General features: G+C 49.6%; 3 protein-coding genes across 18 annotated transcripts in view; 1 reads left to right on the top strand and 2 right to left on the bottom strand.

Annotated features, from left to right (window-relative positions):
* SLC26A2 (solute carrier family 26 member 2) overlaps positions 1 to 2,910 on the bottom strand; it is a 111,030-nt gene extending 108,120 nt beyond the window's left edge. Inside the window, exons 1-2 of the mRNA XM_081495757.1 lie at positions 2,726 to 2,910; positions 2,077 to 2,284 (exon numbers count right to left, since the gene is read on the bottom strand). The gene's annotated coding sequence lies outside the window, so the exon portion shown is untranslated. The remainder of the gene's footprint in view (positions 1 to 2,076; positions 2,285 to 2,725) is intronic.
* PDE6A (phosphodiesterase 6A) overlaps positions 1 to 2,972 on the top strand; it is a 122,468-nt gene extending 119,496 nt beyond the window's left edge. For all 4 annotated transcript variants that reach the window (XM_081495755.1, XM_081495756.1, XM_081495754.1 and 1 more), the window contains 2 exons: positions 2,177 to 2,324; positions 2,757 to 2,972. In XM_081495755.1, coding sequence (XP_081351881.1) covers positions 2,177 to 2,324; positions 2,757 to 2,830 — 222 coding nt within the window. In that variant the 3' untranslated portion in view covers positions 2,831 to 2,972. The remainder of the gene's footprint in view (positions 1 to 2,176; positions 2,325 to 2,756) is intronic.
* Positions 2,973 to 11,382: 8,410 nt separating this feature from the next.
* Positions 11,383 to 23,538, bottom strand: part of PPARGC1B (PPARG coactivator 1 beta) — a 155,124-nt gene continuing 142,968 nt past the window's right edge. For 8 of the 13 annotated variants that reach the window (XM_081495740.1, XM_081495741.1, XM_081495744.1 and 5 more), the window contains 6 exons: positions 23,329 to 23,402; positions 21,405 to 22,194; positions 18,272 to 18,347; positions 16,129 to 16,250; positions 12,814 to 12,968; positions 11,383 to 11,660 (listed from right to left, as the gene is read on the bottom strand). In XM_081495740.1, the coding sequence (XP_081351866.1) occupies positions 11,560 to 11,660; positions 12,814 to 12,968; positions 16,129 to 16,250; positions 18,272 to 18,347; positions 21,405 to 22,194; positions 23,329 to 23,402 (1,318 nt within the window). In that variant the 3' untranslated portion in view covers positions 11,383 to 11,559. The remainder of the gene's footprint in view (positions 11,661 to 12,813; positions 12,969 to 16,128; positions 16,251 to 18,271; positions 18,348 to 21,404; positions 22,195 to 23,328; positions 23,403 to 23,538) is intronic. The other 5 variants (XM_081495743.1, XM_081495745.1, XM_081495746.1 and 2 more) reach the window with 2 other exon arrangements.

Below are 23,538 nucleotides of genomic sequence, written 5' to 3'. Positions count from 1 at the left end.
CTTCTGTGATTTTTCACCCAGGCCAGAGCCTGGAACTTCATACATCCTAAGTGAAAGTTGCTCAGTCGTGTCTGACCCTTTGCGACCCCATGGACTATATACAGTCCATGGAATTCTCCAGGCCAGAATATTCGAGTGGGTAGCCTTTCCCTTTTCCAGGGGATCTTCCCAACCCAGGGATCTAACCTAGGTCTCCCACATTGCAGGCAGATTCTTCACCAGATGAGCCACAAGGGAAACCCAAGAATACTGGAGTGGGTAGCCTATCCCTTCTCCAGAGGATCTTCCCAATCCAGGAATCGAACTGGGGTATCCTGCATTGCAGGTGGATTCTTTACCAACTGAGCTGTCAGGGAAGCCCAGAGTTGCTTAGTAAATAGTTGTGGGTCAAATGACGTATCATCTTTTCAGGCAGAAAAATGGGGAGCATAGCAGATACATGTCCAGTTAACTACCCCAGCTGGCGGGAATATGACAGTTCACAGTTACTCAATTGTCAAAAGATACTCTGAATTTTCTCTTTGAGCTCTGGCTCAACATTAAAGTCTCCCTCTTGAGAAACCCGCCATGCCCCTATCTATATTATCTGTGCCACCATCCACCTCCCACTGGTTATTTTTATTTTGGCTATGTTACACGAGGAGACAGATGTCAAAGAGGAGACATGACAGGGCCAGGACACAGCATCATAGCGGGGAGCCTGACCCTGTATTTGAGGGCTCTTCCTGCTGCATGAGGGCTTTCCTGATAAACTCGTTGGTAAAGAATCCACCTGCAATGCAGGAGACCCTGGTTCGATTCCTGGGTCAGGAAGATCCACTGGAGAAGGGACAGGCTACCACACCAGTGTTCTTGGGCTTCCCTTGTGGCTCAGCTGGTAAAGAATCCACCTGCAATGCTGGAGACTTGGGTCTGATCTCTGGGATGGAAGACCCCTTGGAGAAGGGAAAGGCTACCCACTCAAGTATTCTGGCCTGGAGAATTCCGTGGACTGCATAGTCCATGGGGTCACAAAGAGTCAGACACGTCTGAGCAACTTTCACTTTCACTTGAGCTGCAGCATTTCTGCCCGCAGGGGGCGCACGAGTGCATCTCTGATATAACCGAGATTAACCTCGATCCTCCAAGCAACAGGGCAGGGTAGCTGATGCTCTCTATGATCATCAGTAATATAGAAAACAATGGGGACTGGGCTAAGAGCTTTATGTGCATTATCACAGCAACTCCATGAGATACCGTCCCTATTTCATGGGGACCTGCCCAAGGTCACACAGCTGGTGGCAGAATTGATCTGAGCACAGCTAGCTCTGGCTGAACTCTGCAGTGGACCCTGAATGTGCCATTCTCACTTTTTGCAAATCTCTGCCAATCTGCATCTCCATTTCTTCACCTAAAAATCTAGGAGTCAGGAGTCTCATTGTCCCACCTGGCAGGAGTTTTCTGAGGACCAAAGCAGACACAGAGCATCATAAACTGTCACGTGCTGTGCTCAAAGGCATTATGTTTATTCTAGGGCTAAGAGACCTTCAGAATCCTCATCGCATCCCGATTTCCTTCAGCAAATACTGACTGAGTGTCTTTGTGCCCCAGACCCTGTATTGGGCCAAGGTCACCCCAGTGAACAAGCAGAGATGTGCCTGCCTCCCCAGTGCACAGCTCTGGACGCAGACTGGCAGAGGGAGTCACTACAGTGAAATGTGATGTGGGAATGAAGGGTTTGGGAAGGTGCTAATAGAGGACTCGACTTACCTTGGGGATCAGAAGAGGCTTCCCCGGGGAAGTGATGACTGAATAGAGCCCTCAAGGTAAAAGAGGGGGAAGTTAGAGAGTTCCAGCAAAGCGACGAGGTGGTGTGAAGCCCAGACAGAGATCTGGAATGTCTGGAGGGTTCCAGTTGGTGACGGGGAAGACCACTGGGTCTGGAGACCTTGAGAGCCTCGTGAAGGAGTTTGTGTTCCATCCTGAAAACCAGGAGGACCACAGGAGGGTATTACGCAAGCGAGGTATGGGACCTTGTGACTGAGGGCCCTGCAGTGTCGTCTCAAACACCACTGGGTGATGGAAGCTGCCACCCACCTGGGGAAGCTCACTCCAGTGAGGACATGACACACTGTGTTTAGCCTGGAGCCTGGATCTCAGGGCTCTGCGCCTGTGCCAGAGGCTCTGTCTCTTGCAGGAATTCTCCCGTTTCCATGAGGAGATCACTCCCATGTTGGATGGGATTACCAACAACCGCAAGGAGTGGAAAGCGCTTGCTGACGAGTACGAGACCAAGATGAAGGGGCTGGAGGAGGAGAAGCAGAAACAGCAGGCAGCCAACCAAGGTTTGTGGAAGGGGGTGGATGGGGGGGGTCCCAACCCCACACACACTGGGCACTCACCCCCCAACCCCACACACACTGGGCACTCACGACCACAGAGCCTTAAACATGTGGGCCCATTCAGGCCACTCCACAACCCAATTGCCCCCATTCTACATATGAGAGCACAGAGGCTCACAGAGGTGAAGTGTCGTGGTCAAATCACACTGTGGCACAGCCTGGTTCCCAAGATTGAGGCTCCCAGCAAAGGAGCCTCCCCTCTACTCCTCCCCGACTGCCCCTGACCAGAGTAGGACAAACTCCAATAACAAAGTGGTGGATGTAGGGCCTCCTAAAAGCCCTTGAGTTTGCAACTCTTAGTCCAAACAAGGTCAGAGGGAAAGCCCGCTGCAGCCTCCTCTCACCTAGCATGTCCTCTTTCCTGTCTGATTGCAGCAGCTGCAGGAAGTCAGCCTGGCGGAAAGCAACCTGGGGGCGGGCCTGCATCCAAGTCTTGCTGTGTCCAGTAGCAGAGTGAGGATCCAGGGCCCAGGCCAGCCCCATCCTTCACGGACGAGAGGACCCAGGCTGGTGGGAAACCACACATCACCTGCTCGAGAAGTCAGAGTTGTGGGGTTTGAAAACTGAAAGAGAATTTAGTTTACATCTCTCCTAGTGGCTTTCAAGCCTCTTTTTCAGCTGTGAGAACTTTTTATTGAGTGACAACCAACACTTTAGCTTTCATAGACTCAAACATTAGTGCCAGACTCACCTGCTTACCTAGAATCTTTTGTGTTCTTATACTTTCATTTTACAGTACACAAATCTACAATCATTCACAAAGTAGAGAATTACACAATGAATTGCTACCTACCCATCACACAGATTCTAACATCAGGATTTTTGCCACATTTGCTTCGTCTGTCCTTTTAGGGTTTTCATTTTTTTCTTAGCTGAAATATTTAAAAGCAAATTCCAGGCATATCATTGACTCCTCCATTACACATCTTTAAAGATGAATGGGTGTTTTCAGACATAATCACATCATGATCATATGCCACACATGAACCCCTAATATCCAATTGTGGCAGATGCTGTGATGAGCTGCCCAGACCCTTTACTGAAGACTGTGGTCTCAGCAGTGATGAGCGCTGTCAACAGACAGCCCTCAGACTCAATCCCTTTGGGATTACCTCATCCGCAGGGAGACAGTTTGCCTGAGAGTGGTGGCCTGCAGCCAATGACAGATCCATGCCAGGTGTTATGGCCTGGCCATCTTGGCTCAACCCAGGACAACTTCGCAGCAATAACACACACATCCAAGATGAAAGGTCCTGGAAGATGCCACTCTTCACTGCTCTCACTGGGAGTAAGTGAGCAAAGGAAAATGTTTCAAGTTCACCCAAATATGGTACACAATTCAAGTCTCTTTTCCATATTCTCTGTCCAGAGACTGTTTCACAGTTGTCAACTGGCAAATGTCTTTGCCTGAAACCATAATGTCAAAATATCTCTTTTAACACATATATGTAGTGTGTTTGTGTAGAAAAGCGGATATACCAAAATAAGGGAGTCCTCGTTCAGAAGGTGGTATAGCTTTATAAAAGTCATACTGGCAAAAAGCTGGTAATGGAACAATGTTAGGGGAAGCAAGCCTGAATAGTTCCTTGTGATCCATGAAAAGTGCTATGAAGAAAGGACAAGTAAACTTGGAAAATTTTGGAGAGGCACCCTGGGCTGAGGTCTTCTCTGAGAGATGACCCTAGTTAGTAGGCGGAGCAACCCTCAACAAGCACATAGGACCCAATAAAGAAAGACACACCCGGGCAGAGCTGTGGGTGGTATTTTCTTTTTAATCTCCATAGTGTATTTGTTAAGTTTATTTATAAGCAGATCACTTCACTATTTACAGTACATGAGCATAGAGATTCTACAGTTTTTGTGATGTAAACAATAACTCCACAGTGGGAGTTTGAGAAAAGAAGCCAGTTCTGAAGTATTTACAGACATTAAAATAGAACTTTATACTCACAGAATAATAATACATAGAGCAATTTGGTTAAATTATCTATGAAACTATAGAATCTGACAATGTACAAATACAGGAAAACATTTTCTCATTTAGAAGGTAAGACAGATAAATCACACCAGAAATAAAATAGGGACAATGACAACCACAATAATTAAAAGCAAAGAAGTTTTCTTCCTTGCCTCTCACAGATAAAGTATTTATATAAATAAGGACACAACCCAACAAAATGGAAAAAATATATAAAAAATCCTCTACCAATTAAAAAAAATAGCAAAACTAAAAACTCGATTCTCAATCATTAGCAGTGTCCTTTAAAAAATTAAAATTTAGCTTTCTATTATAAATAACAAAGCAGATGTGTCCCTCTGTGTAGGTGAAATTCTTGCACCTTTCTCAAGAAATGCATCAATGTAATTCCACACACACACACAAACATAGGCGTGCACACGTGCAGACACACACACACGCGCGCGCGCACACACACACACAGCCTTGCACTCACGCACCCCAGGCTGTAGTTACCTTGTTGAGCTTCCTAATAAATAATGCCCCCTACGGTAGTACCCCTGGGGATACCCAAACCTCACAAGGTGAGCCATTCCCTGGTTTGACCCTGTTACAGAGCCGGGGAAAGCCCTGGCTTCCTATTGCTCAGAATTCTCTAGGCTGCATGGTCACACCAAGAGAAAAGGATTTGAGTCCAAGATTTGGAAATGCTGGAAGGGCCCATAGGGACCACCTTGCCCAATCAATTAAGGCTAGCTACAGACACCATCTCTTTAGAAACCTGGAGTGGGTGGGGGGAGGAATCTTGGGTTGGTTTCAACGTTAGCAGCCACCTCTGGAAGAAGCAGATGCTCCAAGCCAATGCTAATGCTAATATCGCAGCACAAGGAGGTGAAGGGGGTGGGTGGGTGTGAATTTCCAGAGCAGACTGCCCCAAGTTGGACTTCTGGATGGTCATCTTCCACTGAAACCATTTGGAAATCCAAGTGGTCCACTTCCCTGGTCCACTGACCACCCTGACCACACACCCCTTGAGATTTCCAACCTCTTTCTGTTGGAATCAGAACATTCCTCAAGAAACAAAGTTGGGAGTAGTTTATGACTTTTTATTCCTAACACAAAAACATTTGACAAGATTTTTAAATACAAAATATAAAACAAGCAAACAAAAGCTGTTTGGCTATTCGGTAGACCATATCAAAGGCCACGGCCAGGCCCCCCACAAAATCCTCACGCGCAACCTCTCTGCTTGTCCTGAGGGCCCAGTGGGGGTCACCTAGCAGAGGTTCACTTAACAAGGTCAGCAGCTGGGCTGCCAGTATTGCAGTTACAGTAAACCCCTCCTGGGCACCTGGGCCAGGTCCACTCATGTTTCTGCTGCCCTCAGGAGAGCTAGTGTATTTTTCAGTCTGAGTGGTTGCTTCTGCGGCTTCTGACTGGTGTTACACTGGGCGCTAAACACACAGACAATTCGCTCATGTCCTTGCATTTCATTCCCAACATTGGTGTTGGACTGCAAGGTGGTTGAAAGGCTTTATTTGCCTTCTATCTGGGTAGCTGGTGGATACAGTCTTTGGCCACTAGATGGCGGCTAGACACTGATAAGGCAAAGTGCTGAGGTGGAAGCTGACCAATCCCTTCAAGTCACCCATGAGTGAGGCTGGCAAAGTGGAGGTCTGGAGGATCCTTTGACAAAACATACAGAACAGAGGGGGTTCTAACTATAAAACACCTCTTGGAGGCGTTGTTGCACAGCCCAGGGACTTACCACTTACAAAACCCTATTCTCCAAGCCCCCAGTTTGGGCAGTTGGATTTCTGTGCTGCTTCTGAATGTGCAAGGCATTCTGATGAAACAGTTTTCTGAAAATCTGCCCCACAAAATCTCAGAGCCTCAGCTACCACTGTTATACCATTAAAGAAACAAAAAACAAAAGCTGCCCTAAACATATGCAGTGTGATCCATGCCTCCTGTTGCCCCGTATGTTTTACAATCATTTGAAACAAATGTGTGAAAAGTGCCTAAGTTAAGCTGTTTTGCAAAAACAAGTGTATTGCTAGTATTGTCTGAGAGCAAGAGAGAAACAGCCAAGTGGTCACAACATTCGGATTGAAAGCTGTTTGGTGGGTACGATGACAAAGCTAATGTGAGATTTGACATCACCACCCAGCCAAGCTGGGGTTTAACTTCTCACCATCCCCACCAGAAACTATGGCTTAGATCTGTCCTGGGGAGCTGACCTCCTCATATAAGGTAACTCGGCCAGGACCATGTGGATTTGAATTCCCTGCTAGTTGGTTACCTTGCAGAGAACTCTCACCCTGAACATGAGCTGGGCGCAGTCAGCGAATGGAATTGGTTTCATGAGTGAATGATGGCCTCCCGATGCTCCAGGATGGGAATCTTAGCCCATCAGAGGTGAAAGGGACTTTAGCGCTCAGCCCATACAATATTCATTCTCATCTGTAAATGAGGAAACAGAGGCCCAAGATCACATAGCAAGTAAGAAACATTGGGTTTCTCACTTTAAGATGGCTTATAGGTAAGTGACTTGCTCTGCAAACCCATTTCAATTGGCTGCGCTGTCTTCATTTTTTTTTACAAAAATAGGTACCAGATCAAAAAGCATCGCTCCATTTTTAGGGCTGGCCCTAGGATGGGCTCTCCCTCGGCCAATGTCTACGAAGGCATCTCTGCCTTCCTCCCTCACCAGCCCCTTTTCTGGCCCCCTGTCCCAACGCCCAGGAGAGGACCCCACATCGCCAAGGGAGATCCACGTTTGCCAGTGTAGAAACATGGAGCCAGGCTTAGTGTCATGGTTTCTCAAAGTGCTTTTTTTGGTTTAATGCAAAGTCAGCCTCTGCCTGCTTCCTGGGTGTTCTACAGCCGGCTCCCAGGGGCCCTCCGCTCTATGTCTGTTTTGAGCCAAGGGCATCTCTAAGCACGATGGTTTCCCAGCTCCCGAGTTCTCCCTCCATTTACCCTGTACCCCTGGACTCAGCAGACAGTCCTGGAGCCCATCTATGTGTGCAAACATCTCAGGGACTTGGGGCCCAGCTTAAACATATTGCACGTAAGCACTAACCGGTTTCCTTCTGCCCCAATGGGAAGGATCCCTCTTCTTTGGCCATTGAAACCATTACGTTCACTTTATTTGCTACTATACATTCAACTTCTTTCCTTGGTCATGTCTGAGGACAATTGCTAAATCACAAACGGTAAGAAAAGACTGCAGTTTCGACATGAGTGAGTCAGATCAACAAATCCTTTGGGGTTGATTCTGCTTCACAGCTGGGACATCCCATCGCTCAAGCTGGGGGCTCGGCTATCATTTCAACTGAACCCGAGGCCTGGGATAGGGTTTCAAGCTGTCCATGCAGAAGGGCTGCACTGTCATGCCGTCCCTGCCCCCTCAGTGTGCATACTGCATACACCTAGAAGAAATTGCTCTCCAAATATCAACAAACACAGACTTTAGGCGAGATAGATTTCTTATTGCATCTCTTCCCACATAATGACCTGAGTACCGAGTCTTTGCAGTTCAGAACACTCCCCCCGCCCTTTCCTCCTCCCACCCCGGAGCTCCCAAAGCCCCGCCTCTCTCCTGAGCACCTTCCATATACAGGGCTATGAGAGCTCACAGCAGCTACAGACACCTGACTGGTGCTTTGTATTGATACCTCAAAGCAGTGTTCTGATTGAGGGGCAAGGTGTGATGGGGAGGAGAGGGTCAGGGCCTTAGCTGCACTCCATCCACTCATATTCTTTACCTCTTTGATGCATTTTCCTTCATTAACCAGAGTCCCCGAGAGTGAGGATTCTGATTCAGCCTTGTACCGACTGAGGAAGGAGATGGAAGAATTCCACTTAGCGTTTAGATGGAACATATTTGGAAAACACCAGCACGGCACAGAGATGGACAGTATGACCTGCCTCGTGTGGGTGCTACCAACACAGTCTACTGTAAGCTTGTATGGCAATCACATGTAAACATGACGGAGAGCAAATACTAGGACAGAGCTACAATGAGATGGTTGCCAATGGCAGCTGCTCCCTCTGGGTAACTGCTTAATTTGGTAGGAAAGAGACCAAGGTTGACTGGTTTTCCTGGAGAGACCTTGGAGTCTCCTTGGTAAATAATACACAGCACCGAATGAGTCTTCAGATGGAGGTTGTCTGCAGGGTTGGTCAATTTTAGAACTTGTATCCTTTTACATATGGGATGGTGAGAAGAAACTGCTTGATGCCCACGGCAGGCACCCTCTCCCATCCGCAGGCCCCAGCCCCAACCTTAAGCATATCACGTCCCAGGACTAAACTCAAATCTCTGCTCAAGGGCCAGCGTCTGACCACCTTCAAGTGCCTTGTATTAATCTGAAGTGAAAGGGTGGCTTCAGCTGACCCAACAGAGGGAAGAGACTTGTCCTTCACTAAAAATCTGTATTTCTTCACCCTAAGGTACCACCTGCCCATGGCAGAACCTCTGGTCTAGTGCAATCAAGGAAGAAGCAAACAGGAGAGGCTTAGAGATCTTCTAGTCCAACCCTTCCTAGCACACTGAGACTTAGGGAGAGGTAGGGACTCTGACTTATTGAAGTCACAGAGTTAGTTCTTGGCAAAGCCAGTACTCAATGCAGCTCTCTCCACTCTGAATGTATAGTTACTTTCTATTTTTTCCACAGGATGAAATTTCAGTTTACTCGTTGGTGCAAATCAGGAGTTAGGGGAGGCATTGGGTAGATTTAAAATCTATTCCATTCCATTCCATTCTATCCCATAACGATTTACTGTGTGCATACTGTGTGCTAGGCAGTGAACAGCTATAAAGGGAATTTATAATGTTCAGACTTGTGCCATGGAAAGTCCCCTTTTTGGTCTATCCTCATAAACCCTGCCTTCTCCAAACGTATTCCTGTCCACTGTTCCTCTTGGCCCCCACCTCCAAGCGGGATTGTGTCAGAGTAGTACTGGGAGTCCTGTGCCAAGGAATGGCTTAAGGGCAATTTTCTCTTATAGATCAGGACATGACAGAGAGGGATGGGCCAGCATGAAACCCGGCCACCACAGGGTTCTGTAGAACAGAAACCTTTCAAAGATTAGACCAGGATGTCAGGTAGGTTAAACTCTGATCAACTAGTCATGACTGCTCAGAGCAGTGTGATGAGGATTGTTGAACATGACCAAGTTCAAAGAACATGAGTGCAGTGGTCAACTAGTTATGTCTGCAACTGGCCAAGGATGTGGGAATAGTGGCCCATGTGCCATGTACTTGCTAGATACCACCTTAGAAGCCACAGCTATCAGAGCTGGCAGGGACCTTAGAGATCAGCCTGCCTAATTCTCCTCCTTGGTCCATTTCACAGAGAAGAAAACTGGGGTCCAGAGAGGTGAAGTGACTTGATACACAGGAACTCAGATTCCCTGTTTCTTCCAGTGCCAGTCTCCTCCAACCTTCTCGGTGGGCTTGAAGTATGCTCACCTCTCAGGAGAGGTTTATCGGCCCAGTTAACCTACTGAGGTATTTTATAATCTTAAGAACAAAAATAGAAAACCCAAACCCCATAACTACCAATTGCCAAAGAACAAGGCTTGGCATTAGTAATAGATTATATCGGTTTGTTTAGTTAAATGAGCCAAGTTCAAACTTTTTTTAAGCAGCAGGATCTTTTTTCTTTTCTTTTCTTTCAAATACAAAAACTCTCCAAGGAACTCTGATGTGTGAAAAAGACCAAGTTGGAGCCACTCTGTCTGAAGCTGAAGCAGTGTGCTCTTACCCTGCCTGGCCATGCTCCCCCTCACAAATGGCCCCCAAGGCACCTCTCGAACATCCAAGCTGGACATTGCTTTGATATCACTCAAGAATACAAACTTTAAAGTAAAACCCAATGAGAATATTTTCTAAGTTGGAAAGGAGCTTGGAGATTGTCTTATCTATCCCCATGTCTCACATCCCCTCCTGCTCCCCTTACCCCTGCCACCTGAACAACTTCACAGGTGAAGAAAAGAGAAGTCAAGCTGAAGGAGGATGAGGTGGTAACTGGCCCCAAAAGGTTGAATGCTCCCAGATCGCCTCTCTGCATCACTCCAGCTGTATCCCTGAAGCTCTGATGGTGTGTCCACAGGTATAAGCAAACCACAGGACCCCCTGGATCAAGACTGGTGCCAAAGCCTGAACTTGCCCGATATTGACGAGGCAGCTGCCAGCTCACCCCCCAAAATGAGCCCAGAGGCGCCTAGCCTGTTGTCCTTTTCAGTTGAACTCACCTCTACCAGTCCTTGCAACTTTGCCTCTTTACCCTAGCTAAGGCAAGAGGAGGGGCCTGGGCTGGGCCACTGTCGTCTCACGGGTCGTGAAACCCTGGGCAAGTCATTTTGCCTCCTGAGGCACTGCTGGCCTCACCTGGAAAACAGGAATAATGCAGCTCACCCTACCTTCCTTCCAAGGTCCGCGGGGATCTGTGCACTCATGGCCAGGCACAAACTCTAAGTGAGAGCTGGGCACCGACTGTAAATGGATCCCAGCTTGCTCAATGAGACAAGGCAGCGCTTGGCAGAACAGGCCCAGAAACAGGCCCTTTCTCCATCGCTCCTGGTGGTGGCTGCATGCCACTCCTCCCTGGTGACCAGGCTTCCGGCCGCCAGCACTTCTGGGGCATTCTGGTAAAGGGAGCAGTGCAGGTCAGTGGCAAACACCTCATGACAGTGCATAGTTAACAAAATCAAGGAAGCAATACAATAATCTCAGGCACAGGACATCTGAGCCATAAATACATTATTTTAAGGATATACTTTTTTTCTTCAATTAGAAATGAGTTTATAATCCTGATTCTATTCACGAGTAACAATTTCATCATCACACACTACAGACGAGAAATGGTATGGTGAACACAGCTGCACGTCTACAAGGGGATGTTGGTCGGGGAGGAAGGGGAGGCGGGTGCTGGACCAAGCATCTGGCGCACACCCAGGACAGCCCGTCAGAAGCAAGGACACTAATGTGGCAGTGGAACATCAACACCATGGAAACTCACAGACAGAAGCAGCTTTGTTCAATGTAAACATTGATTTTTTTCTTAAAAGGACAGCAGTTCCGAGTTTCTCTCTCTCTCTCACGCGCTCGCTCTCTCTCCTTCTCATATACTTAATTTCTTTGAAAACGTAAACATTTTGGAAGGGCCTTGTCTGAGGTATTGAGGTATTCCTCGAAGGTTAAGGCTGTTATCAGTGCAGGCTCTGCTGGGCCTCCTTCAGTAAGCTGTCAAAATCCATGGCTTCGTACTTGGTTTTCACTGACGCAGGCTGGGCCTCTTCTGAATTAGAATCTGGGCGGGGGTGGAGGAGTCAGTGAGAGGGGAAGGCAGTGAGCAATTCAGAAAGCCTGCCGATCAGCAAATCTGCCACCAGGGTCAGCCCCACGGAGTGGAGGTGGCCTGAGGTTTCAGAGAGCAGTGGGCTGTGGCTCTGCGCTCCTCCGGGCCACCTCTGCCATGTGAGTGGTGTCTTGGGGGCTCGGCTGCCCTGTTTACAGGCTGGGGATGCCTGAACCAGAGCCCTCCACCCCTGGGCTCCTTTCCCGCTCCAACAGCCTCTAATTCTACTTCCCCTAATGGTTTCTTGCCCTTTAGTAAACCAGTGCAGAAGTCACATAAGGCAGACAACTAGGATGTCCTCAGCTTGTGGCTGGGGAACTGGATCCCCATGTAGGACACGAAGTCAGGAGCACTGCATGGTTAGGTGCCTCCAGGGTCTCCTGACACTCAGATCTGCACTATGGAGGCTGCAGCAGACTTTGGCCTACCAAGAACTCTCTCCCAAATTGTACTTGTCCTTCTTTACCAACTTGTCCCCAGATGGTGAGGTCATGGTGACAATATTATTTCGCTGTGGCCCAGTAATGGACAAGGCTGCTGCCTGTCAGGGCCACTGTGGATGGCAGGGCAGCTACTGGCCCTGTGAGGTCAAAGAGACGGCAGCTGTAGTTCTGCCACCTGGCTGCAAACACGAGACTGGACCTTCCAGGAGACCACGAGAGGCTTCATCTCTTTGGTACCAGTCCTGGCATAGGGCAAGATGGACAAGAGGCCAGAAGGAAAACAAGAGGACAGCCTCCAGGCCAAGTGGCTGCCAAGTTATTCCCTCCAGCATGGGGGAGCCTGGTCCTCCCCCATGGCTCAGGGGTAAAGAATCTGCCAGCCAACGCAGGAGACGTGGGTTCAACCCCTGGGTCAGGATGATCCCCTGGAGAAGGAAATGGCAACCCACTCTAGTATTCCTGCCTGGGAAACCTCATGGACAGAGAGCTTGGTGGGCTATAGTCCATGGGGTCGCAAAGAGTTGGACACAACGTCTAAACAACAATGACAGGGCAGCCTGGGCATGGAGCCATGTCCAGAGGGGGCTTTGGGTTGCAATAAAGGAGGTCACTGCCCCCAGATCTTTGGGTACGAGTGGGATGCGCAGGGCCTGCGTACTCACCGTAGTCAGTGTAGCGGGGCCAGCAGAAGTGCCGGAGCCCACCATAGCTCAGCTGGAAGGAGGGCTCACTGCGCTTCCTCAGGGCGGCGCCATTCCTCAGGGACAGGGCAGCGTGCTCAGAGCGCCGGTAGGTGATGAAGCCATACTTCTCACCTCTGGAAGGAGAGGAAAAGGGGAGCATGTCACTGGGCCAGCCCGATGGACACTGTCAGACCATCCACTACCAGGTGAGGAGTGGAAAACCATGAGTCATGAGTCAATGATTCATGACTGCGTCGCGCGGCTCCCTGCCAGACATGATGACGGTCCCTGGGTTGGCAATAAAGTTCTAATAAGTCCTGGCCACCACCCATCACCTCACATGCTCTTCAGACCCCCTGTGACCAGGGACTGCTGTCATCTCTCCCTCTGGGACGAGGAACAGGCTCTGAGTTCAGGATCTGCCCAAAGACAGGGGACAGAGCAGGGACTCAAAGCCAGGCTTCCTGCCTTGAAACCTGAGGCTCTTCATGGTCCTCTCTATTTCCTTCATGATCCCCATTTTTCAGGATCAGCCACACCTACGCTCCATCCTACCACTCCCACACCCTTCAAAGTCAGCCTCAGCTGTCACTTCTTCTTCTTTTTTTCTTTTAATTAAATATTCATTTATTTAGGCTGTTCTGAATCTTTGTTGCAGTGCGTGGGCTTTCTCTAGTTGTGGTGCTCAGGTTTCTCTTATTGCAGCACACGGGCTCTAGAGCAAATGGGCTCAGTAGTCGTGGCATGCGGATTCTTTAGCTGCAACACATAGGGTCTCTAGTTGTGACATACAGGCTTAGTTGCCCCATGGCATATGGGATCTTAGTTCCCTGACCAGGGACTGAACTCCTGTCCTCTGCATTGGAAGGTGGATTCTTAACCAGTGGACCACCAGGGAAGTCCCTCAGCCACCACTTCTTTGGCTGTTAATCTGACCTTCACCTTCCCTAAGATTGCTGATATTGCATATACATCTCCTCCTTCATGCCTGCCTATTCAGCATTCTCTCCCTGCCCTCTGACACCACCATCCGGTGCTCAGCTGGGCTCAGGGCACCAGGGTAAGGCACAAGACACTGACCCTCCTTGGCCGTAGTGATTTGTTCAAGCATGAACCTGTCGCCCAAAACAGAACCCCAAAGATTCCATGCCGTATCTTTGCTGGAACTCCTGCTTCCCTGGGTAGGAGATATGCTTACAGCTGGAGGCAACCACTTTGCTAGCATGGGGGAAGCCTGCCTGAGAAGAATGCCAACATGAGGGGGAGCTAAAGTCAGATCTACACTCATCAGTTCCACAAGCAAATGAATACTGATCTATTGGCCTGCTACTCAGACTCCTGAAGGATAGCACCACCCTACCACTCAGCACAGGTCTACTGACCTCAAGCGCCTCACAAATACCCAACTGAATTGCGTTTCCTGACACCTCTCTGAACCAGGCCAAGGCTGGAACCCTCTGACTCTAAATATTTGAGATTCATGAGTACTTTATAAATCTTAACAAATTGAACTGTCTCCTTAGAGATTAATTTGCTTGCTTTGTTTTTACATGTTACTTTCATGGGATATCCTGAAGACAGCACAGAACATAAATAATTTAATTTGTGTCATGACTTTTTAAAACAAAAATACATACCATAAAATTTACCACCTTTATTATTTTTCAGTGTTTGGTTCAGTTGTGTTAAGTACATGCGTGCATGCTAAGTCGCTTCAGTCGTGTCTGACTCTTTGTGACGCTACGGACTGTAGCCCACCAGGCTCCTCTGCTCATGGGATTTTTCAGGCAAGAATACTGGACTGGGTTGTCATTCCCTACTCCAGGAGATCTTCCCAACCCAGGGTTTGAACCCATGTCTCTTACATCTCCTGCACTGGTAGGTGGATTCTTTACCACTAGTGCCACATTGTGTTAATGTACACTGCTGTAAGATAGATCTCTAGAAATTTTTCTTCTCCCCAAACTGAAACTTTGTACCCATTAAACAACAATGCCCTATACCCTCTTCTCCCAGCCCCTGCCCACCACCATTCTACTTTCCATGTCTGTGAGTTTAACTCCTTTAGATCCCTCATGTAAGTGGAATCACACAGTATGTGTCTTTTTGTGACTGGCTTATTTCACCCAGCATAATGTCCTCAAGGTTCATCTATGCCATAGCATGTGACAGGATCGATTCCTATTCTTCTTAAGACTAATATTCCACAGCATGCATATATATCTTGCTTATCCATTCTTCTTGAGTTGTTGTCAACTCTTGGATATTGTGAATAACAGTGCTATGAACATGTATGTGCAAATATCTCTTCAAGATCTTGCTTTCAATTCTTCTGATTATATACCCAGAAGAGGAATGGCTGGGTCAAATGGTAATTCTATGTTTAATTTTATGAGGAACCCCCATACTATTTTCCATAGTGGTTGCAACTTTTATTGGCTTGTTTGGGTTTTCCATAACATCAGTTGGAAAAACCCAAATGAACTTTTTGGCCAACCCGCTACATTCCTATCCATAGCGCACAAGGATTCCAGTCTCTCCACATCCTTACTTGTTACTTTTCTATAGCCATCATAAGGGATGTGAGATGTGTAATGATTCTTATGTAGAAACTATTTTCTCACTGAAGTTTTTAAAAGTCATTATTAAATTAGAATTTTAAAACCTTAATAACTTAGTTTGCAAGTAATAACAGGAGATACTTCAGAATTATTTCAAATCTGACGAAGTTTTGACACCTAAGTTGTGCATTTATATGCAACCTATTCTTGCAGATCTCCCGAGAGATAAAACACTGCTTCCCTGGGTGAGTGGGACACAGGGCTGCAACGGAGGAACGGAGGGATGGAGTAACGTGGGGTTTGCAGCTAAGAGTGCAATGCAAGCGTGCCTTCAGCCACCGTGGGCTTTTGGCAGCCCCGTACCAGCTCTAGGATGGAAAACTAGAAGCTGACACATGGGCTGCAGATCTGGCTCTGCCACTAACTAGCTTCTCAGTTAACTTATCTGAGCCACCCAAAAAGGAAAGCAATAGAAAGAGTAAGGCTGCATATGTCATACGCAAGTTGGAAAATTGAAGTAAGACAATGCATGAAAGTTGTCTCACACTTTAGCAGACTATCAGTACATGTTTGTGGAGATTCCTGGGCTGCACAATTGTTACTGGTCCTCCCTTCTCCTGTACCTGATGGTAGGTTTGTCCTAGAAGTCGTCTTGGGCATTTTCAATGTGATGAGCCCTGAATTGAGACCTCTGCACACCCCTACTCCCCTCCTCTGCGCGAGCCTGACTCACCTCTTGCTTCTCGTGAGCACCTGGCACTCCACAATCTCGCCAAACACTTCGAAGCGCCTCTTCAGTTCACGCGAGCTCATGTCACTGGAGAGATTTCGAATGTACACCACGCGGCCTTCGCCCTGCCCGAGGGGGACACAGAGGGACCTGTCATTTGGGGTGCTTCCTAGAGCCCCCTAGGTGACGGGCTCCCACAGAGTCCTCATCCCCAGTCCATGTCACGTGGCTGAGCAAGCGACCCTAGCTGGGACTGGAGTCAGAGACAGGACAATGACAGTCACTATCCCAGAGGACCTGCTTTATGGGAGGAGGGGGCTGTTAAGCATCGGATGGGAGGTGGCCCAAAAGGAAGCGACTGAGTACTTGAAGGGAATGAACAGAGACTGGGCAGAGACAGGAGAGGGAGTCACCACTACTAATGTAACTGCGCACTGAGTAGCTTCTGTATTTGTTTGGAGTCTGACTTCTTCTGGTGCTGGGGGAGGTGCTGAGGATGGTAAAGGGTGAGTCCTGGCAGCCAGGTTGCTATAGGTCAGAGGGGGCAGGGAGGACAACAGTGGGACAGGGGCACAAGGATGTGGAGCCACCATTAGCTTTGGTTTTGCCAGGGTACTATGTAGACACTGGTTACCTTTAGGTGCCAGGCCCCTAGACCTGCCCAGCAGAGGGGGTGCGTCGGGGAAGCCCGGTTGGGCCTGCCCCACCTCCCACCACCATCTAGTGACTGGATCCAGTTAAAGGCATGGCCATCGGAAGAGTGGCTTTGATTTGCTGGAGAAACTCCAGCTGTGCTTGTGGTGGGCAAGACCACCAGGGTCTGGTCTAGACAGCCGTTCTCCGGAACAGGTTAAGGCCAGCAATTCTCCAGCCATGCCCTCCTGCACCTCAGAGGGCAGCGGTCCAGACAGGGCACTGCTGTACAGTCATAGGCACAAGGTATGTTCCCTAGGGTGGCCCAGTTCAGCTCCATGTAAGAATGCAACCGCCCCCTGTGTCCCCCCAGCCCCGCCTCCTCCAGGGCCTCAAACTCACAAAGCTCTCTCCGGCCTCTGCCCCACTGTCCTCCTGAACCTTGGCTTGGATGGCTTCTTCCATCCCTTGGGGTCTAGCTCTCTAAAGATGCCCCTCCCAAACAACCATGTAAGTAAATCCTCCCCACAAGTCAAAACATGATTTCTTTTAGACATCTTAGTCGTGGTGTGATTAATTTCACAGTGCACCTCCCAGTCTGTAATTACAGTGTTTATTACTTTGCTTATGAGTCTGTCATCTCTCTCTCCCTTCTGGCCCAACCATAGGAGTGGAGACTTTGTTTGTCTCATTCACTGTTGCCATCCAGCACCTAGAACAGGGCCAGGCATGCCACAACTGCTGAATGGTCACACAAGGATCCCAAGAAGATGCTCCATGTGGTTTTAAGTACCCGCTTGCAGACAGCTGCGTGCACACCTCTGGGGTATGCATACCTCGAGCATCCCCTGCCCTGAAGTACCACATTGTTGGGAGGGGGGTGTGCGGGGGCGGGGGGTGGGGGTGGATGGAAATCCAGTGAGAGTCTGTCTGTGCTTCTGTCTTACTTCCCTTCCCTCCTTTCTAATGCTATGAGGGCACTGACTCCAGCTTCCTAATGACTTTTCCCTGCGTGGTGCTTTGCAACAGGTCCACCAGGCACAGCCTAGGCCTCTGGACTAACTCTGGGGGAGGACTAGAGAGTCGGGCAGGGAGGAAGAGACAGGCTCCCTTGGTCCTTTAGCACAGATCACACCAGGGGACCCTATATACAGATGAGTAAACTGAGGCTCAAGGAAGTTGCTCAAGGTCACATAGAAGTGGAAGCAGGGCTGGCTCTGCTCCCTCATCAGTGCTAACCCCCTGGGCCCTGTCGAGCCTCTGATACTGAGCCCTAAATCCTCACCAACAACACACCACCCTATCTCACTCCCAGACCAGTCCCTTGGCTGCATTTTGCACGTGTCACCTTTGATGCCCTTTGGTGACCCTTGTGCTTTTCTAAATGAGAGAAATACAACTATCTCCTGCAGGCCAGATGACCTCAAAGCACTTCGGGTCTCTGAAGCCCCCACACTTTCTGATGCCCATTTGTCCCCACTCACTCTGGGCTCTGGGGCCCCAAGTCACTTACAATGGCCTTTTCCCGCCGCTTCCTGGCGTGCCGGACACTTGGCATTCCGTCTGAACACGACCCTCTGCTCTCACATCTGTCAGTGAACAAGCAAAGCAGACTCATTCACTCTTAACAGGGACCACAGTGGGGCATGAGGAAGACTTGCTCCAGGAGGCGAGCGATGTTTCTTCAGCTTTGTTAGGACTCATTCATTAGTGAAGGTAGAACTAGGAGAGGGAGCCCAGCTCTCCGCCTCAGCGGTGACCGCCCAGGGCTGCGTGTGGGTCTGAACATGTGACTGACACATGCCTTCTACGTTGCTAACCATAATCCCTGTGAACCTTTCTATGCTGTTGAGGGTGGAAAGGCCCTTTCGCTTCATTATGGTATTTGACCTGATGAAAAAAAAATATCCTCTGAGGTCTCATGCTTCCCCATTTTTCAGATGAAAACCTTAAGGTTCAGGTTCAAGGTGAAATTTGCCCCAAAGCTAAGAAGTGGGAAAGCCAGAGCTAGTGGGAGGTCTGCTGATTCTAGACCCACGGCTCCCCCTCCATTTGTGCTGTCTGGCCAGGCAACAACCTCGGCCATCACAGCCCCCACACCCCAGGCAGCCAGTGGGCTACTCAGCTGGAGAAGCTCCTGGGTGCCGCACGCCTGCGCCCTCCCAGGCACCTGTCTGCACAATGCCCTCTCTTCCCAGTGGCCAGGCTACCGGAGGGGAAGGAGCACAGCATGTAAGGGGGGCTGAGTGCCAACTCTGCCACACACGTCTGCATCCTTGGGAACACAGCAGAGAATGAGAGCAGGGGCTCCAGAGTCAGTTAGCATTTCAATGCTGATTCTACTACCTCTGCTGGTGACCCGGGACCAGCTACTTAAGCCAGTTCTTCATCTGTAAATTTAGGAGAATCAATTGTATTTGCCTCCTCAGCCATTTGGGAGGATCAAATAAGAACATACCTGTACATGCTTAGCCCAGGAATGGCTCAGTACTGGCTGGCTATATTTTTCTATTGAAACTCTTTGAGCCTCAGTTTCCTCATCTATAAAATGGGGATGAAAAGCACTTGAGCTTCCCTCAAGTGCCTCTGTGAAGCTCAAAGAGGGTAGTAGAAAGGGATGTGACTTGCAAACTTTAAGTGCTATATAATAAAGGTATCATTATCCACTTGCAGCGGCATTGGAAGTCTTCCCCCATGAAGAGCTGAGAGTGACTTGAAGGTGCTGTAGGGCTTGTTAAACCAGCTCAGAGCCTTCCTGTTGATTATATTTGGTAGCAGAAGCACAAGTAGAGAAATGCTGGTCTGGAGAAGTCTGACGACTAGTTTATCCAATTGACCAGCCATCAAGCTCTGCCAGGCAGCTGAGTAGGAACCAAGTTAACCAACTAACTTTCTCCAGCGAAAGCCAGCCTGAACTTAGCCCAAAAGTGAGAAAGAGGAAAAGGAGAATCCATGGTGGTTGAGAGAGGCCCCCGACTTTGGTGCCAAGCTCATGGGTAAAGGGCCTGAACGGGTCAGGAGGGGAAGGAAGCCAAGAAGCTCCAGCTCTGGCCTTGGGGGATGTGCTTCAACAGGAGAATAACCTTAGTAGCTTGTGAACAGACGCTGCAGAAGAAACCAGCTAACATGAACACAGGCAGACTAGCTCACAGCGACCCGCTGGGGAAAGGAGAACAGAGCTGGAAGGGGGGCTCGGAGACGTCTGACAGAAGATGGCTCTAACTGTTCTGGCTTATTACACAGACAGGCTTTTAGAGAAATTGCTCAAAATGAGTTTACTTTAAATAACAGATAGTTCAGGGCTTTGGCACATTAGTGTCTGGGGATGGGGTCCAGAAGTCCCCTAAAATCCAGTGCCCAATTAGTTGTCTGCGTACTTTTTAATGGGGAAAGGAAGGTTTGTTTTCATCAGATTTTCAATTAAGAGCCACCGGTACAGATAAGAAAATATAAAGAGGAGTTTTTCTAAGGTTATCTTCCTACTACCTGAATTCTGTTTCTCAGAGTATAGCGCTCTAGCAATGTCATCATCACCCCAGAACTTGTTAGAAATGAAATTCTCCACCCTCACCCCCGACCTACAAAACCTGAGGCTCAGGAGGCGGGGCCCAGCCACCAGCTTGGTAAGGAGGCCTCTCCCGGTTTCTGCTTGCCGCACTGCTCTGAACCCAGGAGCGCCATCTGGTGGTCACTCAGGTGCATCTCGGGCAGAGGGTTGGGACTTGCACCCACGCTCCTTAAGGCCTCCCCTCCGAAGAGCCAGGTCCTGCTGTCATCAGGGAAGAGAAGCAACCTGTGTTCCCCAAAAGATGCCAGACTTCCATTCTTTCTGCCTAGCTCCCCACAGAATTCTGGAACGGCTCCTTCTATAGTCCGGTTCAGTGAGCAAAGACGGTATGAGCAAAAGCTCATGACACGTCATCCCGGTGCGAAGGAAAAAGAGCTCTCCCCCAGGGTGGCTGACTGCCGGAAGACTGCACAACTCCGCAGCACCGAGAAACGGGAATAAACCTTATCACTGCTTTAAATCCGAGTTTGGGGGGGGTTTCTTAAGAACACAAATTAGAATTATGCTAATCTTTGTTTTACAAGTAAATGTCACATAGGTATTACACTGTGTAGATGTGTTGACCCTTGAACAACACAAGTTTGAACTCTGAGGGTCCACCAACACTGGGGTTTTTTTCAGTAGTAAATACCACACTGTCAGAAGTTGCAGATACAGAGTTACCGACTATAAGTTACACACAATTTTTGACTGTGTGGAGGATTGGTGTCCCTAACCTTCACCTTATTCAAAGGTCAACTGTATATGTTTACACAAAAACCTACCCATTTTACAAATACAAAAGCAGAAACAGATGAATAAGGTCACAAAAGGCCAGAAAGTGTGTTTTCTTCCTCCCCCGAGGCCAGGTGATCTGGACCATTCCTCACTGGACCACTGGACCACACAGCAGGCTTTGATTGGCTTCAGGACTTGCCCATAACTCCCCAAGGAGCCCACCTCCAGGGCCACTGACCAGGACACAGGCCACACAGGAAGCTGCGGCCCTGGTCTCAGGGCTCCTCTCTCCCCTGACATCTCAGAACTGGGGGTGCTCAGCTGCCCACCATCCATCCTGAGGCCACCCACCCATCCATACCTGAAGGTCCTCCGTGTGGCTGGTGACCGGGAGCGGCAGGATGAGGAGCCAGAGCTGGAGCGGCTGCGGGAACAGAGCCGCCGACTAGCCTTGCTGGGTGGGCTCTGGTAGGGGCAGTGGTCAGAGCGAGGGGGGCTGACCCCCAAGTCCTCTTCTTCATCATCATCCTCCTCCTCGTCATCCTCCTCCAGGAGGAAGGTGCTCTCGCCACTGCTGCTGCTGCTGTCCTCAAAGACAGTGTCATACTCGGGGCTCTTGCAGGAGGCCAGGTCTTCATCCTCCAAGGCTGTCTCTAGGAGCCCAAAGTGCTTGGTGAGGCTGGCACGGATTTCGTGGTCTCTCAGCAGCGTGCTGTCCTTGGTGGGGGCACCGACATCACAGCTTACGTCTTCCTCCCTGCCAGAGGCCTGGGCCTCAGCCCGTGGGGCCCCCTGCTGGGGCCAGTCCTTCAGGTGGGCCCCAGACGGCTCCCAGGACCTCAGCACCTTCCTCTGCAGGGCGCCGTCTGGCTTGAGCACCTGGCAGTAGTCATGGTCGCCGAAGGAACAGGAGAAGGGGCGCTTCTGACCAGCCTGGGAGGCTGGCTGGGCTGGGGTATGCCGCAGATGGGACAGGAGCTCGCTCCGCTCTGGGTGCTTCTTTGGCAGCTTGTGGGCAGCCTCGGTGGTGGCCCCGAGCTGAGGACCCTCTGGGGTGGGAGCTCTGTCTTTGCTTGGGCTGTGCTTGATGTCTGGCTTGAAGGGGTCTTCCTCTGTGGGCTTGTATGGAGGCGTGGTGGGCGGAGTGAGTCCTACCCAAGCAAGAGGAAAAATGTTAGACAGATCATTTCTCCAAGGAGCACTGAAACCCTCCTTTGGGAGAGCAGAGACCCAGTGGATGGCAGGCATCACAATCGATCACTGCTGTTGACTGAGCCTGGATGTAGCCTTGGACTCCATCTCATACAGTCCGTCAACAGTTTTGGAGCTGGCATGTGATGAAATCCATTTGCCATGCCTTCTGTAGCCTCGCAGAAGCCTCCAGATTATCTGAGATCTCTCTTCTTTCTCCATATTCCATCATTCCACAAGCCCTCCCAACTGGTCATCCCAAATACCTCTGAAGTCTCCCAGGGTACAGAGGTGGCAGGCACCACAGGCAAAAACCTCCCATCTGGATTTGACCACCACAGTGACCTTAGGTGGTCCTGCAACTGACCTTAGCCTTCACCCTCCCCCAGGTACCAGAGGGAACTTGCCAAAATGCCAGCGATCTCTTCCTTTCTGGGGCTCCTGGAGCCTTGAGGATCTACATGAAACCCTTCAGCCTGACATTCCTCTCAGCTTTTGATGTTTGCTCTTGCCTGACCCCCCAGTTCTGCCCCACAGCACTACCATGTGGCCGGTCTCCTCCGATGCACCTGTACTTCCGTTTCTCTGTGCCTTTTTGCTCATGCCAATTCTGCTACCAAGAATACCGTTCTGTTTTGTTTTTGTCTCCTCAACTTCTACCACCCTGCAAACGCAGGTGAAATGCCTGCTGCTCTGGGTACCCTTGCATCTTCTCAGGCCACATCCTGCCCCTCCCCATGCTGTCCCTTCCTTTATGCTCCCAGAGCTCTTGCAAGGTCTTTGGAACAAGCACATATCAAACAGTACTTGTCATGGTGTGAGTCTGTTTCCCACAAAGGACTGCGGGCTGCTTCAGGGGAAGACATGCGTCTCATGCGTCTCTTTTTTTCTTTTTTTAACATCAGGTCACGTGCCAACTGTCAGCAGCCGAACAGCTGAGCCTGGGTCCTGACTCTCCTTATAACTCTCTCAATGGGAATCTCAAGATCCAGTGTAGCCTGTGCATTGGTGGCAAGGAGGGCTTGTTGGGGTACCCCCTTACTGCCTAAGGTGCTTCCTGCCCAAGGGCACTCACCGTTGAGCCCTTAGCTTACCTGCCGTGCCACAGAGCTCCACCGTCAAGGTCTGCTCGAAGCTCTTCTTGCCAAAAGGAGGGTCGCTGGTGGGGCTGGAGGATGGGAAGGAAAGATGCCAATCAGTAGCAGGTTCCACCTCCCCGAGCACGCCAAGAGGGCAAGGGAACACTGTGACAGATCCTGCTTCTGCAGCCCACGAAAGTGAGGCCTGGGGAGAATTTGCAAGAG

The sequence above is a fragment of the Giraffa tippelskirchi genome, chromosome 6 (genome assembly GCF_054371585.1).
Source record: "Giraffa tippelskirchi isolate mGirTip1 chromosome 6, T2T-mGirTip1v1.2.pri, whole genome shotgun sequence".
Lineage (NCBI taxonomy): Eukaryota > Metazoa > Chordata > Mammalia > Artiodactyla > Giraffidae > Giraffa > Giraffa tippelskirchi.
Note: the sequence above shows the minus strand (reverse complement) of the source record. Positions and strands in the feature narration are given on the sequence as shown.